The sequence below is a fragment of the Camellia sinensis genome, chromosome 15 (assembly GCF_055761805.1).
Source record: "Camellia sinensis isolate YWXY chromosome 15, ASM5576180v1, whole genome shotgun sequence".
Classification (NCBI taxonomy): domain Eukaryota; kingdom Viridiplantae; phylum Streptophyta; class Magnoliopsida; order Ericales; family Theaceae; genus Camellia; species Camellia sinensis.
In genome coordinates, this window is record NC_138975.1 from 6,778,598 (window position 1) to 6,796,147 (window position 17,550).

At 40.6% G+C, this 17,550-nt stretch overlaps 3 protein-coding genes across 4 annotated transcripts; all 3 read left to right on the forward strand.

The window, feature by feature from the left end:
• The first annotated feature begins 337 nt into the window (after nt 1-337).
• LOC114274309 (Mitochondrial substrate carrier family protein) lies at nt 338-6,061 on the forward strand. 2 transcript variants are annotated; one of them, XM_028216200.2, is made up of 6 exons: nt 338-828; nt 962-1,093; nt 2,370-2,464; nt 4,245-4,578; nt 4,904-5,141; nt 5,343-6,061. In XM_028216200.2, the coding sequence occupies exons 1-6, from the start codon at nt 697-699 to the stop codon at nt 5,591-5,593; spliced, it is 1,182 nt and encodes a 393-aa protein (XP_028072001.2). In that variant the 5' UTR covers nt 338-696; the 3' UTR covers nt 5,594-6,061. The 2 variants fall into 2 exon arrangements, with proteins under 2 accessions (XP_028072001.2, XP_082766097.1); XM_082909971.1 differs by lacking the exon at nt 338-828 and having other exon boundaries at nt 923-1,093.
• A 164-nt stretch (nt 6,062-6,225) lies between these two features.
• Nucleotides 6,226-9,642, forward strand: LOC114274353 (protein FAR1-RELATED SEQUENCE 5). Its single transcript, XM_028216261.2, has 2 exons — nt 6,226-6,523; nt 6,792-9,642. The coding sequence occupies exon 2, from the start codon at nt 6,983-6,985 to the stop codon at nt 9,332-9,334; it is 2,352 nt and encodes a 783-aa protein (XP_028072062.2). The 5' UTR covers nt 6,226-6,523; nt 6,792-6,982; the 3' UTR covers nt 9,335-9,642.
• A 4,112-nt stretch (nt 9,643-13,754) lies between these two features.
• Nucleotides 13,755-16,805, forward strand: LOC145813842 (uncharacterized). Its single transcript, XM_082909972.1, has 5 exons — nt 13,755-13,935; nt 14,030-14,337; nt 14,412-14,817; nt 14,901-15,106; nt 15,188-16,805. Exons 4-5 carry the CDS (start codon nt 14,903-14,905, stop codon nt 15,686-15,688), a joined length of 705 nt encoding a protein of 234 aa, XP_082766098.1. The 5' UTR covers nt 13,755-13,935; nt 14,030-14,337; nt 14,412-14,817; nt 14,901-14,902; the 3' UTR covers nt 15,689-16,805.
• The last annotated feature ends 745 nt before the right edge of the window (nt 16,806-17,550 follow it).

Below are 17,550 nucleotides of genomic sequence, written 5' to 3' on the forward strand. Positions count from 1 at the left end.
TAATTTTTTTTTTTGTGAAAGAAGGAATGTAATGATTATGAGTTAAATGTGATATTTTGTCTTATTGAGTTAAAAAACTTATTTTATTTTTTGTAGCTAAAATAATAAAAAAAAACCCCAACTTTTACTTCTCAAACAAAGCCAATAGATCATATTATTATTATTAAAAAATAACTGATTTATCAAATTTAAATTAATTCAAATTGTTTAAGTTACGTGAATCGAACCGTTATCTTTATCAATAAACATCTTTTTAAATAATTGGCCAAACAACCTCAGGAATGAATGGCAGGACAATTGAGATGCATAAATTGGGGGAATTAGAGAAAGAAAGTGTGAAGAAGAATCGTGACTTGTGAGTGTGAACACAAAACACTATTCTACAGTACAAAGGGGAGTGCGGTGGGGTCGGGTCCAACTCCAAGACACACACAGTCACAGAAGAGGACGACATCAACGACCCCCCAGCTCAGAGCAAGACAGAGTCAGACAAAGACCATACAAATTCAATAAAGTGAAAAAACACTCCCCTCCCCACCCCACGCCCTTAAATTTACTTTACGTCCAAAAAATCCCGCAAAGCCCTAAAAAAATTAAATTAACACCCACCCACCCACCCACGAGTGTTCTTGAGATAGATAGATAGGTCAAAAATTACTAAGAAACAAAATAAATTAAAAAAAAAATTACTTTCGAATGAAAGCGGCGGCATCCCAGTCCTCCTCATCCTCCGCCACCGCCACCGCCACCGGCAGCAGCCCCTCTCAGAAAATATCTAATTCTGGGGAGGCGTCTCAGATGATCCAAAAACCCCCCTCCCACCCGCAGGCACGTCAATTCTCTCTCTTTCTCTCTCTATATATGTATGCATTATAGATACATACATACATACATACATACATACATTAGTTTGGAAATTTGGTGTATTAATTTTGCAATGGATATGGTATCCGAATCGCAGAAGAAGAGGCATTGCGTGATGTGGGGAGATGTATATGGAGTGGTAATGGTTCCCAATGAGCTGGACCTCCTCGACAAGGATCACTCCTTCCACCTTCCTTTCCAACCTCCTCGCCTTACTAAACATATCCAAGTAAGTAATTTATTAATGCATACCCCTTCTTTTCTTTTCTTTTCTTTTCTTTTCTTTTAATTGTTCTGTCTATAAGTTAGTCTGTTTCAATTTGGAAATTGGATCTGTTAATTTGTTTCAATTTTCTAACTCACTCACCCCCTCCCTCTGTGTTTATGCTTGATTATTGCTATTATTTTATTATATCCAAATATGCAGCCTAATTGATTCTTTGAATATTCATATTCTTATTCTTTCGTTTGGATTACGAGAAAATAATCTCACTTTTCACTCTGACATTAATTCTTTTATTTATTTTTAAATTTTTATTTTCTCTGCTTTCGATGATGATGATATTAGGGATTTCAAAAGGTTTAATTTGTGAGTTCCATTCTATGCCCACTTCCCCCATCATCCTTCTTCACACGCATAAAAACACACTTTACATACTGTGACTCTGGGTATTTTGGCTCAACAACATGCTCGCTCAGATTTCAGTTTTCAATTTTTTCTCACTTCTGTTCTGTGGCATTTCATTTTTGTTACCAACCGTATGATAGAATGTAATCTTCTTCTTTGTCTTCTAATAAATGGGTCATGCTTGGTAGCTCGAAAGAGCTACCCCCGAATCCCCCGAATTTGCAGAAAACAGAAGAAGGAGAAGGAAGGAGGAGGAGGAGGAGGAGGGGGAAGAAGAAGAAGAGAAGGAAGGAGAAGGAGGAGGAAGCCGAAGGATTGGAGGGGGCCAAATAAATTGGGGTGTGGAGGCCGAGGCGGGGGGCGGAGAAGGAGGCAGAGGCAGAGGCAATGGCTGCGACAGCGAGGAGCTGCGACGGCGGGCGAGGAGCTGCGATGGCAGGCGACGAGCTCTTCCCTGCGACGGCGAGAAGCTCTTCCCTGCGACGAGCTCTTCTCTCCCTCTCCCTCTTTCTCTTTCTCTTTCTCTCCCTCTCCCTCTCCCTCTGTCTCAGAGCTGCGTGAAGAAGAAGAAAAAATAATAATAATAATGCCCAAAACGACGTCGTTTTGGGCATTAGGGGATTAGGGGAGCATTTTTCGAGCTCTCAAACATTATCCTAATAAATAATATGATTAGATATTAAACACAAGTCTGATTGTATTAGTTCCATTATTCCTTATCTGTTATAACTCCTGCCCTTTATTCTTTTGGAATATATGAATATATAATACATCTATAGGTAGGTAGGTATAAAGTTGTTTTCATATTTCGTGTACCAAAATGATATAGGAGGCATGGTTTATCCAAACGAAAAAGAAATGATTTGTTTTGGTTCAGGATTTTCTGAGGACTAGAGAAGTTGGTGAGTTTCTTAGTGGTGCTTTGGCTGGGGCTATGACCAAAGCTGTTCTTGCTCCTCTTGAAACCATCAGGTTTGCGTTGCTCCTTTTTCTAGCAATTTCTTTTGCATACCACCCAGAAAGAATGCACTTGCATTCACTACTGCATTTGATATTCTTTTTTACGTATTTGTTCTATTAGCATCTCCAAAGCTTATATACCTTCCATGCTGAATTGAAACCTGTCTCTGTGGAGCTATTTTCAACTGACTTGGGCTCTTATCTGCTATGTAACTACAACTTTCCTGGTTTCCAGATGTTTCTAAGCCTTAACCTAGCTCAGTGTTACTTCTATTTTTGAAGTTTGGGACTCCACACATGGCTTTGCATTCACCATTCCAGTCCATTTGGGGACAATTTTTCCTTTGGGTCATGGGCACTATTTTGGAACATGTGTTTGTTGGCCTTGCCATTATTCTTGTGGAAACATTGTGTTGCGTCTGTTTTTTAAATTCATAGCTAGCAAATAGCATGGTTTTATTTTCCTTTCCACCTTTAGGTTAATTAGTGTTAAACCATATTCATGTCCCTCTCTTAATTCAAATAATTATGCTGTTTTAGAGCCTCAGATGAATTTGGCTACTCCATGCAGCTTCTTCCATGAACAGTCGGTGCATTTCGGGTATCAGAACTCATTGCTTGACTAGCTGTCATGGGTAATGTTCATTGCTGATGGAAGTAAAATTAGATGGCAATCGCTAGTGGAATTTTGGAACCTATTGGGAATTGAAAGTTAAACTTCATTTTCTTAATGGAATAAAATTTGAAATGTACAGTGTGCAATTCTTATAGAATTGGATATTACTTGGCAACCAATTATGCTGCATTAGTTAGTTTGAACTTATCTGAAACCTAGTTGTTAGAATCATACGATTTGAGTCAATTCTAGCCTTGATAGATAGGATTTGGTTTGGTGAATGGACTGAAACTTGAATTGGTGGGTGTAATGGTGAATCGATGAATTGACTGATCGGGTCAATTCTCAATTCACCATCAATTCTGCAATTTATATATTGATTTGTAACCTTTTCTTTTTGTTTTGTAAAATGGTCTCTCTCTCAAAGCCTTTTAAGGCTTTTCAGATTGTTGTATGGTGTCATTCATTCTTTTCTTCTCTTTACCCTTCTTTTATTGTCTTTAGGCCCTTTCTACTCTCAACCCCCAATTTTCAATAGTCTTTCTCCCTATAAGGCTTCATATCAAATTTGGCTTTAGCTTCTTGTATGATGTACTTTGAATGGTCGCCTGTAATTCAGAGTTTTTGGATAGTTTTCTTTCAAGGGAATCAATGCACACATACATATGTAATACACAGAACACCCACATCTCATGACTTGGAGGCAAGCACCTGACCTTCTTGACCACATGTCACCATTCATAACAAGTTTTGCATTAATATTAGATATCTAATAAATCAGATTTACAATAGATTTTTAATTTATATATGTCTACAATAATTTTTTTTTACCTATTTTAGAATGTTTACCGAGTCTTGCAATTCATGATTCTTATAATTTGATTTAACAACTATCACAAATTGCAAAGAATTATCAGATCAACCATCTGTCCTGTGAGACTCATTAATCCAGCCAAGCCAAGCTAGGAAGTTAGAAATCTTAAAAGGTTTTCACATCCAATCTGAATATTTGAAGAACTAAATCTAAATGCTTGATTCAAGGTCAACTTCAAGAAAGAAAATAATTGGTCTCCCAATGTCATGTTTGATAGTTTGAGTTGTTATTGCCTATTATGTGTTAGCATATTATAATTTATTGCAACTTGATCCCTAATTTGGAATATTCAAAACATATAGGACAAGAATGGTAGTTGGCGTTGGGTCCAAAAATATTACTGGGAGTTTCATTGAGGTTGTTGAGCGGCAGGGTTGGAAAGGGCTGTGGGCTGGTAACACAATCAACATGCTCCGCATAATACCTACACAAGCGATTGAGCTTGGAACATTTGAGCATGTCAAGCGATCAATGACATCGGCCCAGGAGAAATGGAATCAGATTGATTGCCCGCAAGTGCAAATTGGTCCTGTAAATTTGAAATTTTCTCTTTCCTGGCTCTCTCCAGTTGCAGTGGCAGGTGCAGCTGCTGGAGTTGCTAGCACGCTTGCTTGCCATCCTCTTGAAGTTTTAAAGGTATTTGCATGTTTAACCAATTGCACCAATGAATATTAGCATATTTAAGGTTTTTGGTAAAATAATTTTATGCTATTTCCAGAAGTCAAGAATTAACATGTTAAATTGTCACTCTCTTGTCTTTCTTGTGTCCTGAAAAATGAATCTGTGTTGGTTGTCTTGGAAATTTGGAAAGTTATATTTTGTTTGTATACTTTCGTTTCTTTCTCCTATATGGTTTGATAGTGAAGATGATTTCCTGGCACAATGGGTTTTGTAGAGGTCCTAGTTCTTTTCATTATGTCTGCAGGGGAACTAATTTTTCCTTCGCAATTATTTCTTACAGGACCGGTTGACTATAAGTCCCGAGGCTTATCCTTCTATAGGCATTGCAATTAGCAAGATTTACAAGGATGGTGGGTTAGGTGGTTTCTATGCCGGTATTTCGCCTACATTGATTGGCATGCTTCCCTACAGCACATGTTATTATTTCATGTACGAGAAGATGAAGAAATCTTACTGCTTAGCAAAGAGAAAAAAGTCTTTAAGCCGTGCAGAGATGCTCCTGGTCGGAGCTCTCTCAGGTGCAAACTTGCCTTTATCTGTGTTGGTTAGGATTAGAAGTAATATTGGTCTGGTTTCCCCAAATCTCGTAATAACAAGCTTTTTTTTTAAAAAAAGAAATTTAATTCCGAACTTGGAATTCACTTTCATAATGTTGATAAAATGATCAAAGCATCACCCTTTTCAGCTGAGTTTCTATTTACTTTCTTCATGGTGGGCAGGTTTTACAGCTAGCACAATTAGTTTTCCGTTGGAGGTGGCCAGGAAACGGCTCATGGTGGGAGCTCTGCAAGGTAAATGTCCACCACACATGGCAGCAGCACTGGCAGAAGTCATTAGAGAGCAAGGTTTGATGGGACTTTACAGAGGTTGGGGTGCTAGTTGTTTAAAAGTCATGCCCTCCTCAGGCATCACCTGGATGTTTTATGAAGCTTGGAAAGATATATTACTAGTTGAGAGGCGCTACCTATAACAAATTCCTATAACAGATTCATGCAATATCTGATTATTGGCCACTTATTCTGCGGACAGATTAGAGCCAGGCTTTGACTTGCGCTCGAATCAGTAGTATTCCGAAACTGTTGTGTTTGGTGGTGAGGACAGTCTGTTTGCTTTTGGTCTTTTATCAGAATTTTTTATGCAAGCTTCAAATTTTGATCATTATGACCAGTAAAATTCATGTTTGAGAAGAAGGTATGTGCTTTTTTATCCATTACAAGAGGTGTGGACGGTTTATACAGACCCTACCTCTGTCAATTTTATAGGTGATCTTTTAACATTTTTTTTATCTTGTTTGAAGTGGGTTTTTGATGCTCAATGCTCTGCTACTATAACCAATTTGTTGTTCATTTTCTTCCTTGGTAGAGGTGAGAAGGAATGATGTACTTTTCCATTGTAACTTTGTAAGAGGTTTGTCAGAAAAGAATTTATTGTTTAAACATTCTATTGAGCCGTGTTATATTTCTTCACCTCTGGGAATGCGTGCACTTTTGAACACAAATTTTGCTTTGGGTCCTGCTCAAGTGTGCAACCCCCTTAAGGTTGCACACCATATTCAACCCAATTGTTAGCCGTTAGATTACAATAATTGATCAAGACCATTGAATTGTTTAATCGTGAGAAAGTTGAAACCGGGGAAACCGGTTAATGCTTGTATTTGCATGATTGCATCCCACTCACTCTCTGTATTTCGTCTCTATCTCTCTCTGTTCTCCTCTCTGTGTAAGGTTGAGTCAGTGTAACTGTTGATTTTCATTCACAGGGAGAAGCCCCTGTTGGGTTCGTTCCATTGACGAAGCTCTGTAGGGAACAGTATAACGGGCGATTTCCAACAACAACGTAACTACAAGGCTGTGTTGGTTCCATTGCTGAAGTGAAGCTCTTCTCTCGAACTAGATATGAGGTATGGAGCTGTCTCCCTCTCTGTCTCTCTGGCCCGTTCACTTCAGCTATTTTCCCTCAACTAAACTCCCATCCTAACTTCAACCACTCTACGCTTCGCTCAAACGGAAACCCCTCCATTGGCAGCTAACCTTTCTCTTTCTCTTTCTCTTTCTCAAACGAGTGTTTGTGTTTGCACAAACAGGTAAACCGTGTGAAAATGTCATGTTTGTGTTTGTGTTAACAATTTTCGGTCATCAAGTAATTGTTTGTAGTAATTTCATGTACAGTATGGCCCCAGCGGAAGTTAAAAGGGAAGGTGATGATTATGACATTCCAAATGAAGCTGATGACATTCGTTTAATGAATGAAAGTTGGGCAGAACCTGATCATGGTTGCGAAGCTGGTCCGAGCAATAAAGAAGCAACCAACATGAACGTTGAAGATGGCGGAGCCGATGTGAAAAAAGAAATGGTTGACGATGCTCATCGCAATGACATGGTTGGTGATGTTGAACGTGCTATTCTGGAACAAAAATTTGATTCGGTCTGGAGAAGATTTCTACAATGCGTATGCTAAAGCCAAGGGATTTAGTATACGAAAATCCAGATTTAACACAAATAAAGAGGGAAAGGTCGTTAGTAGGCTGTGGTTGTGTTCAAGGGAAGGTCAAAGATTACCAAAATACTTGGACCGTGTTGCTGAGAAGAGTAGAGCTCCCAAGGCACTAACAGGAGTAGGTTGCAAAGCCCAATTTCGCATACGGTACGATGCGAATGCTGGTGAAGGGGGAAAGTATGTTGTGACTCACTTCGTCGCAGACCACAACCATGAATTGGCAGAACAACACTGTGTGATGTATCTGAGGTCACATCGCAGTTTAAACAGCGCTGACAAAGCTCAAGCAATGGCTATGCGCAATGTCGGTATGAAGACTAGCCAAATCATGGATTATATGGTAAATCAGTCCGGGTCTTATGAGAATGTTGGTTTCATCCGTACGGATCTGCACAACCATATTCAAGACGAACGTAGAGCAGAAGTTGAGGATGGTGATGCGCAGGGTGCGTTGGTTTACCTATGCGCAAAACTTGATGTTGATGCATGTTTTTTTTACAAGTATGATGTGTGTAACGATAACAAGTTACAAAATCTGTTCTGGGCAGATTCGAAATCGCGGGCCGACTACGCAAAGTTTGGTGATGTGTTGATATTTGACTCAACTTACAGAACCAATGCATACAAGAAACCTTTTGTTATGTTGGCTGGTGTGACTAGCCACTTTAGGACCACGATATTTGCATGTGTTTTGCTAGCTAATGAGACAATTGAGACATACACATGGGTTTTGGAAACATTTATGGAGGCGATGGGCAATAAAGCACCTGTGTCCGTACTGACAGATGGGGATAAGGCGATGCGAGAGGCAATCAGAAGAGTATTTTCAGACGCAAGACATCGATTATGTAATTGGCATTTTGAGAAAAATGCTGTTTCAAATGTTCACATAAGTGGCTTTGCACATGCTTTCAAGCAGTGCATGGACATGGAAACGGATGAGACAAAGTTTGAGCATGGCTGGACGACAATGGTCGAAAAATTTGGACTTCAAACTAACAGTTGGGTGTTGGAGACATATGAGAAGCGTCATATGTGGGCTGAGGCATATATGCGTGGACATTTCTTTGCTGGGATGAAGAGCACTCAGCGCTTGGAATGTATGAATGCTTATTTCAATCCCTTCCTCCAACACAAATTGAAGCTCTATGAATTTGTTAGGCACTATGATCGGGCTCTTGCAAGGATAAGGTATAACGAGGCTGGAGATGATGTTGAAACAAATAACACTTTTCCGGTATTAATTACTCCATTGCGAGATATAGAGAGACATGGAGCTGAGCTATTCACCCGAAATATATTTAGAATGTTCTGTGATGAAATCTTAGAAGAGGGGAAGTTGAATGTCAAGGACGTGTTCCCTTTGCCGGATGGTCAGAAATGCTACTATATTCATAAGTACAAAGTGAAGGACAGATCATGGATAGTAACACACAATCCAATGGATGCTGCAATGAGATGTTCTTGCATGAAGTTTGAGTCATTGGGGCTACCTTGCTGCCACATGATATGTGTTATGAAAGCTGAAAATTTAACGCAAATTCCCCCAACTTGTGTGCTACATAGATGGACAAGGGCTGCAAGCAAAGATAGCCAACAATGGCCTCAACCCTCAATTGATAGCACTACAACACAGACGGCCCGGTATGGGATATTGTGTTCTTCCTACAACGAAATGTGTTTCTATGCCTCGCAATCAACGGAAGGTTTCAAAGAGGCTAGGGATGCATGTCTTCCGATGACGAGCCGGATGAAGGAGTTATATGAGAGGAATTTGAACGGTGGGAATGGAGACAGAGGGAAACATTCATTCTGTCGACAATTTGGAGTAGAAGATCCTGATGTTGTGAAGACAAAAGGGAACCCAGGACGGGCCTCGTCCAACTGTCGAAGACCAAGAAAATGTGGGAATTGCAAATGCATTGGGCACACAAAGCGAACGTGTCCTAAGGTTCGGTTTAGCCGAACAGTGGGTACTAACTCAGATGCAGATACACCCCACATAACTGATCGTGAGTACAATGCGGAGTCATTGCCCGTTCGCTGCAAAACTGGGTTGGTGGATCCAAGTACACTGCACATTAAGCAACGGCGACTATTTTTCGATGTTTCTCCTGATTCCAAGCAGCCTGTGGGCCAATACGGTAGTGTTGAAGCAGCAGTGTGGAAAAATGATTCGAACACAATTGGTGAGGTGAATCAGGTAATTGTATAATTTGTATGATTTACTTATTCTCTTAATTTATTAGGTAGACAGTACTAGCTATTGAAAACACATGGAAATAATGTATGTAGTTTTCATTTTGCACGGATTGCTGTTCGTAACGTGTAAATAATTGGTTATGTACAATGCCAGGAAATGGCACAACGTTACTTATATACAAGGCCACGAGTTGTAAATTTCCCATATTGTTTAGAGTGATGTTGTCATTTGTGTTTGCAGTGACTTGTCATTTTCAAAACTAATTGAAGGTGAGGTGAGATATATATAGGTTGTCTGTGTATTGTTTTGGGTGGGAAATTGGCTTATGTCTGTATTCTAAGATTCCTATTGCGGGTTGCTTGTTTCTGTTCCATATTTTGTTGGATCTAACTGAAGGGTTTTTTGCGGTGTGGTTTATCAACTAACGATGTGTTCGCTTCGTATTGATTTGTTATGACTTGTGTCGGTAAATTAGTATTATATTTCGAGTAAAAAATGAATTTTGTCCAAATGGGTTTGCAAAATTACATACCAGCACATGCATTTTGTATATAATCCAAGTGGCAGTTAATTTTGGTTGTTACTTGGAGAAAGTAACCCAACGAACTCGTTACTTTATCTCCATGCCGATTGGTATATGAATTACGAGTTACGAACAGGAGTTGTGAAATTATTTAATGTTTACTATGGAAGTATGGGTTTATTGTTAGTAAAATTATGGTGGGCCTATATCGACAGTAACGAAGCAGTAATTTAAAGTTGACAAGTTCAAGAAGAAAATCAAGCAATTGTGGTATTGGTTCAAATGCCTGAAATGAATGAAGACTTCTTTCGATGAACTGATGGTAACAAAGTAGAAAGTAACAAAATAGAAAGTAGAAAGTAAGTTGTTGTGTTGTTGTGTTGTTTGTAACAAAGTAGAAAGTAGAAGGGAAAAAACTACACAGAAGTTACAATGTAGAAAGTAAGTTGTGTTGTTGTTCATGTCCTCTCTCTCTGCAAACATTCTGCCCTTTATAGCTATAAAATTCCCACGACCCCATGATCTGCCAATTCTGCAACTGCTTCTATGCAACTTCTGTAACTGCACGGTCATTTCCGTGTATTGAAACCACATAAAAGCTTCACTTGTACCTGTCAAAGTGCATATAATTGAAGTTGCCACCTGTGCCCAGATCCTTTTAGCCTTTCCTCGACAGATACAGACTCCCAATTCGTTCATATTTCCTCTTGGAGTGTGGCCACTAAATCCATGAGCACTGCCAGTAACTGCTCCAGCGTGTAAGTCAGGTGGCATGCAAGATTCAATGTTAGTTGAATGGAGCAGCTGTTGGGAGGATGTGGAAAAAATAGGTGCAAAGAGGAATTTTTAATCTAATATCCAATCAGAATGTAGCTGAAAATATGAGTGAACTTTTTTTTTAAAAAAAAGTAGTTCCCATTTTTTTGATTATAAACCCGAGATGTATATTTTATTTTTGATATAAATAAGTTGTGTATTTTCGTTACATAAAATGTAGGACAACAATTGTGTTTAAGTCATTACAATACAGAAAAAGGTTATTTCAAACATATTTTCAAGTTTACCGACATTGAATATATTTTGATTAAATTACAGGGAAAATTCAATATTTGGCAGAGTTTGATGATTCATAGTCAGGGGCAGTAACAGTGAGTGGCCAAGTGTTGCGGTTCATTGGCCCAGTTTGCAAAGATTGTGGTTGTGTTTAGTGGACAATATTCTGTCGATTTTTGTCTCATAATGATGAGGGACATGCCCCACAATGGTGAAAAGGAAGGTCGACAGGGAAGAGTCAATATTTGGCAGAGTGGACTTGAAGATTCGAAGTCAGGGGACAGTTACAGTCGCAGTTATGGTGTAGACGTGTGGGATCATGCAATGATGGGCCACAAAAACAGTATACGGATATCGAAATCAACGATCTCCGTTCTAGGCATTCCAAGTATACTAAACCTCCACTTCTATCTGTCGATCTCCCTTTTCTTGTGTTTATTTCATGGCCACCAACTGTTTGAAATTTCTGTCGACAGAGCAAGGCTCATGCTTCGTCTCATGTTTCCTCCTGAAAGTATGCCCGCTAACTCATAATGATGAGGGTCATGCCCCACAATGGTGAAAAGGAAGGTCGACGGGAAAGAGTCAATATTGGTTTTCAGGGGACTTGAAGATTCGAAGTCAGGGGGCAGTTACAGTGGCAGTTATGGTGTAGACGTGTGGGATCATGCAATGATGGGCCACAAAAACAGTATACGGATATCAATACTAAACCTCCACTTCTATCTGTCGAGTTCCCTTTTCTTGTGTTTATTTCATGGCCACCCACTGTTTTAAACTTCTGTCGACAAAGCAAGGCTCCTGCTTTGTCTCATGCTTCCTCCTGAAAGTGTACCCACTAACTCCATGACTGGTGGTAAAAACTTCCCCTATCACTTCTAGGTGACCCACATACAGAGAGCCCACTTTCAGGTCCTGGACATTCCTTCAGACTTGGCCACATGCCCTCGATTAAGTGGACCATCTGTCGACAGAGATTGGCAAAACTTGGTGCAAACAATGACCCCCATGTTCAAGTTAAATATTGCGGAAGTGATTGAGACCCCCTCCAATCACCACCTGCACCACCCCCATCCCCCCCTCCCCCCCACACACACACGTGGGGGCTGCTGATTGGAGAAGGAAAAAAAAATAAGAAATTGAAAAAAAAATAATAAAAAAGTGGCCAATCAGAGAGAGAGGGGGTCATGGGGGTCCTCCCTTGTGGGGGTCCAAGTCATATGATATTTAACTTTAACGAGGGGGCCATTATTTGGGCCCAATATCAAATTTCTTAATACGGGCCCAAAACAAACATAAACTATAGCCCAATATAAGAGCTTTTAAATATACTGGCCCTATCATAAGCTATAAAAGACTTACCCTTTCAACTTCAAACCACTTCATTTCCCTCTGATTCGAACTCCCCAGACTGTACTCCTTCTTCTCAACCATTGCCGTTCAAAACCAGAGCACCACAAAACCCTAAGCCATGGCGCTGAAAAAATCTCAACCATCTCCATCTGAGGAGAACAATGAAGACCTACTCCGCTTCCCAGACCCTATCAGAGCACGTATCGCTCCCCTAAAATTTGCTGCAACCCTATTGCCCAGCACAAGCTCTGTCGCTAAGGCTACTCTAGGCCCTACCTTCGCGTCTTACTTCCCAGACGAGCTAGCTCCATACTATCCCCTTGGTAATGGTGAGAACCTTCTTCTCAACCAAGCTGGACTCAAGTGGACTAACTGGAATGTCAGCAAAAACCCACTCAGAGGGTGGAGGTCACCAGATTGGCGAAGCTGGGCCAGGAGAATTGAAGGTCACGACGCTGAAGTATGGAAGCACCAGGGCATTGGTGAAGCAATTAGACTGTCGACTAAAATTTATGACGTGGACAAAGGGCTGATTGCTGCTGCTGCTGCATGCTTTTGGTTGCAGTCTAGTAACTCCCTACTCTTTAATTTTGGTATGATTTCCCCTACCATCTTAGATGTAGCTCACTTGACTGGTCTCCCAATTTTGGGCAATCCAATTCATGCTCTCCTTGAGCCTCCAAAAGTGACATTTACTTTAAACACTAACATATGCTATACAGATTTTGCCAAAAATTACCAAGGCAAGCCTGGTTCCCCTGTTGATGACAAAGAAAGAACTGCTTTTTACTTATTTTGGCTTTGTGAGTTTCTTTTTTGTGTCCCTGGGTACAAGATCACGAAAGAATACCTCCCTCTTGCCTTGTGTATGCAAGATGGCCAACTTATGGCTTTAGCCCCTTATCTTCTTGCCACGCTTTACAAGGCCCTCTTTTCCTTTGTCGACAAGAAGATTTCTGGCAACTGTGGTGGCCCCTTCTGGCTCTTCCAGGCCTGGTTATATGCCTATTTTCCTGAGGCACGACCCCCACCACCTAACACCTTGAAACCTGTTTGCTACTCCTATGCTGAGCAACTGCTCACTTATAACAGCCAATCCATCCTCACTTTCAGAAATCATCTTACCATGTTTTACAACCTTCCTTCACAGAGACCTTCCAACCTGTACATGCCATTTCAAAATTTTGAATTCTCCTCCAGTAGACTTCGCTTCCTCTTCACAGACCCTTCTAATTTACACAATGAGCAAGTCCAAGAACAAAATGAGAATTGGAGACACATTCTCACCTCTAGACATGTCTTGGTTGGCTGTTCCATATCCTCCGCCAAGCTATCCAGCTGCAGTTTTGAGACATACTGTCTCAATCAATGATCCAGGCAATTTGGTCTTTCCCAGGCTATCCCTTATCCTTATTTCCACCCAACCATCCATGAAAAGATTGGGTCCATAATCCACTTCAAAGATCCTACACAAGCTGAATCCATTCTGACAGAGAACACCAACTTTTCCAAGATTTTGGCCCCTTTTTCTTCAAACCTGCTTCGGACTGCTCGGCTGCTTTTGACCATTGGTGGGGACTTATGTCTGCCATTATTTTCTGCAAGCCACTTGAAAGCTGCCTTAACGATACTTGTATTCATATTCAGGGCCGCATATCCTCGCCTTCGAAGCTTAAGGCTACAGGTATCCTTCCTTCATATACTTCATATCCCTGACTGTGTCATGCAATTTGTTTTGTTTTTTTCTCTACAACACTAACTTGTTTAACCTTTGACAGCCAAAATTGGGCCTGCTGCTGAACCATTGGTTAGGGACCAACGTAAAGGCAAGGATCCAATGGATGCAACTACTCAGACAAACACCTCCTCAGTTTCGAAATTAATGGCAGACTCTTTCGCAGCCGCGCAGACACAAGCACCGAGAGGAACTACCACCCGTACCCCTGCCGAGACAGAGGTCATGGCGAAGAATAGAGAAGAGCCTTCCACTGCTCCTGCTCTAAGCATAGACCTAAGTGAGTGGGATATCCCTCTCAGCCAAATGGTTGGCCAAACAACATCAAATCCTTCAGGGTAGCTCTACCAAGTAAGCCTTCACTTTACATATTTACAGCATCTCAATTTCCATTCACGCCCGACTGATCACTTACTTTTGTGCAGAGAAAAAGAAGGAGATTACTCCTTGCTGCTGCTGATGATGACGATGCTTCCACTTCTCCTCAACACATTCATCAAATTCCCAGTCCAATCAGCAATGTACCCACAGAACCCACTGTACAACCAACTCCACCACCACCTGAAGCATCGCAACAAACTTCCTTACAACCTGATTCACAGTCTTCGCCACAGCAATCTACACAGTCTGCATCACAACATCCTTCCACTTCTCCTCAACACATTGTCCCTTCTGTCTCTAGCCCTCAACCATCACCATCCAACCCCTCCAATTCCCAAACGTCAAACAAAGAATCACAGAGGATTAAATTTGACATTTCAATCAACAGTCAATCCTCTCCAACAGATGACAACACAAAATCCCCTCAACCAGAAGTTCACCATAACCAAGGTAAATAGAAATACAAATGTTACTGTTCGTTTGGGAAAAAAAAACTTCTCTTTAAGTAACTGGTATTGTTCTCCAATTTACAGGGATGGACATAATACAGGACTCATCTCCACGACCAATGGGCGAGACAGAACTTGAAGGTCCTCATGACTTTCCCCTATTAGCAGAACCAGAGAAAGAGCCTCAAGGCGCTGATGCTGCCATTTCATCAGTACCAGAAACAACTCGTCCTGATGCCACAACCACAGCTGAACAAGGCCAACCGTCTGCGCGTACGTTATCAGGACAGGTACTACCATTTCCAACCTCATCCTATTTACTCTTTATTACTTGCAAGCATATATTCTCACCAAACTATTAATGTTCACAGGCCGTCGGTCCATGCCAGGATATTTGGGCCGAACTTTCTATTCTTCAACAAGATCTAGACGAAATATCCCCATTGCCTCAAAGGCTACATCTGTTTGATGCTGAAACTCAACAAACCTTAACCACCTTCATCAACCTCATTAACACCCCAGTTAAAGAAATCATTCTCCACAAACCTGATGAAACTTTGGCCTGTCTTTCTGCTGTTGTAAACCTCTCCCCTAATCCTTTCAACCCCATTCAACTAAAGCAATTGGCCAAGATCATCACGGAATGGCCAACCCTTTCAGAGATGGTTCAGACTTGCTCGAAGGATATTCAAACCAATAAGGATTTCCTAAACGAAGCCCACACCATATCTACTTCACTCAAACTCAGCCAACAAACCTCTGCAGCCATTCTTCAGCAACACTCAGCACTTGAACTTGAGGAAGCCAAACTCATGGCAGAACTTGCCTCTGTCCGGCAAAGAAAGGCTCATCTGCAGCAGCAACATGACTAGCTTAATCAAGAAGCAAGGATGATGCTCTCCCAAATTAGACATCGTTCTACATCTATTCAGACAACTAAAGCTGAGTTGGACCAAGCCCAAGCCATGCTAGCAGATGCTCAATCAGAGTAGGGTGTTCTAGCCGTTCTGTTCCCCAAATCCTAGGCTAGTTTATATATGTATTCTTTTGTATTGCACACCTAGGAATGATTTGGAAAGGTAGGAATGATTGCCTTTTTAATGATAAGATTGTTGATGGGCCTGAATTGGCTGAGATGGTGAAAGTGAGGGTTGCACTTTGCTGTAAGCAAAGTTATAGAGGCCTACAGTATTCAGTGGACGACATATATTGTATTTTGGATAGTATCAAAGTCTGATTGAGGGGGTGGTGTTTGGTGTTTTTTGCTGCAAGGGTGCAGGAGTTTGGTCAATCTGTGGTATGCAGGATTTTGGTCAGTCTGTGGTATTACCATATCTTCTTGGTGGCTACTTTTGCTCTGCTGTGCTTCAATGTTGCTATGTTTTGCCTTATTTTTGGCTTGTTGCTTTGGCTTAGTTTATGGGGTCAAGCATGCTCATTTCTGGTTGCTGCTCTGCTGTGCTTCAACTCTGCTCTGCTATATATGTACTCTGCTGCTGCTATATGGGATCAACGAATAGGCTTAAGTCTGCTGCTGCATATTGACCTTTTTGCAATTGTTTGAATGATGTTTTGGTGTGCTGTATTGGAAGTCTGCTGCTGGATTGGGGAAAGTTATTGGAGGTTTGCTGCTGGCCTTGTTGTAATTGTTGGTCTGTTGCTGTAGTTATTTTTTTTTTTTTTTGGAGGTTGAAGGATCAGGCTCAAGTCTCAATGGAGGTTGGAGGTTCAGGCTCAAGTCTTAATGGTGGCTGTATGGTCTGAAGTTTGTTCATGCTGCCTTGGAATTTCATCTGGTTGCCCTGTTATGTGGTTTTGTGAGGATGGGCTTGGAGTTACATTCTTATTGTTTTCCTTCTGTTTTTGTTTCTCTTCGTTGGTCTCTCACCAACTAACCTCCTCTTTGTTGATGTATCATTGACACCTTGTATGTGCTTTTTCATCAATACAGTTTTTTGTTTTGCTGAACAAAAAAAAATTGAATATCAATACTCTGTGTTTTTAATGGTTTGTTGTATGGTTGTTTTTATTTTTTGTGCAATTTTTCACCGTTTGTGCATTGTTATGAAGTAATCAATTCCCCTTCAAAGTGCATTATAGTCACCGCTATTTGTTTGTTCTGTGGGCTTTTTTTTTTTTGCTTTGTTTTGGACAAAATCATGGCATTCAAAAAAATCGAACAAACATAATTCATGTGGTAAAAGCGAACAAACATTACTACTTTCAACTTGCATTGTTTGTTGGGCAAATATCACATTGCACTAGACAAACATTACTATAGTCATTTGGGCAAATATGACATTGCATTGTTTGTTCTGTACCCATAACATTGGAATTATGTGTATCACATTACGTACAGGCCACGATAAAAGCAAACAAACATTACTACTTTCCCTCGTTTGTTCCAGTCCCAAACATTGAAATTATGTGTACAATCAATACGCGTGGGAAATTAGTATTATCACAGCGAATAATACTGAAAGCGAACAGAATGATGAAATTATGTACAGAAAGTGAATAACACAAATCAGGTACAGTTACAGCGATAGGAAATAAACGGATTTATTTCGCAATTGGAAATTAAGAGGTACAATGTACCTTGTATGGACCGCTGGGTATATCAGGCCGCTGCATGTACTTGATCACAAACATCCCACAGTCGAAAGTGCTACAAATGAAATGTAACATTCAGTTTCTCGTAAAATATAAGCAGGTTCGTTAAATGAGTGATTCA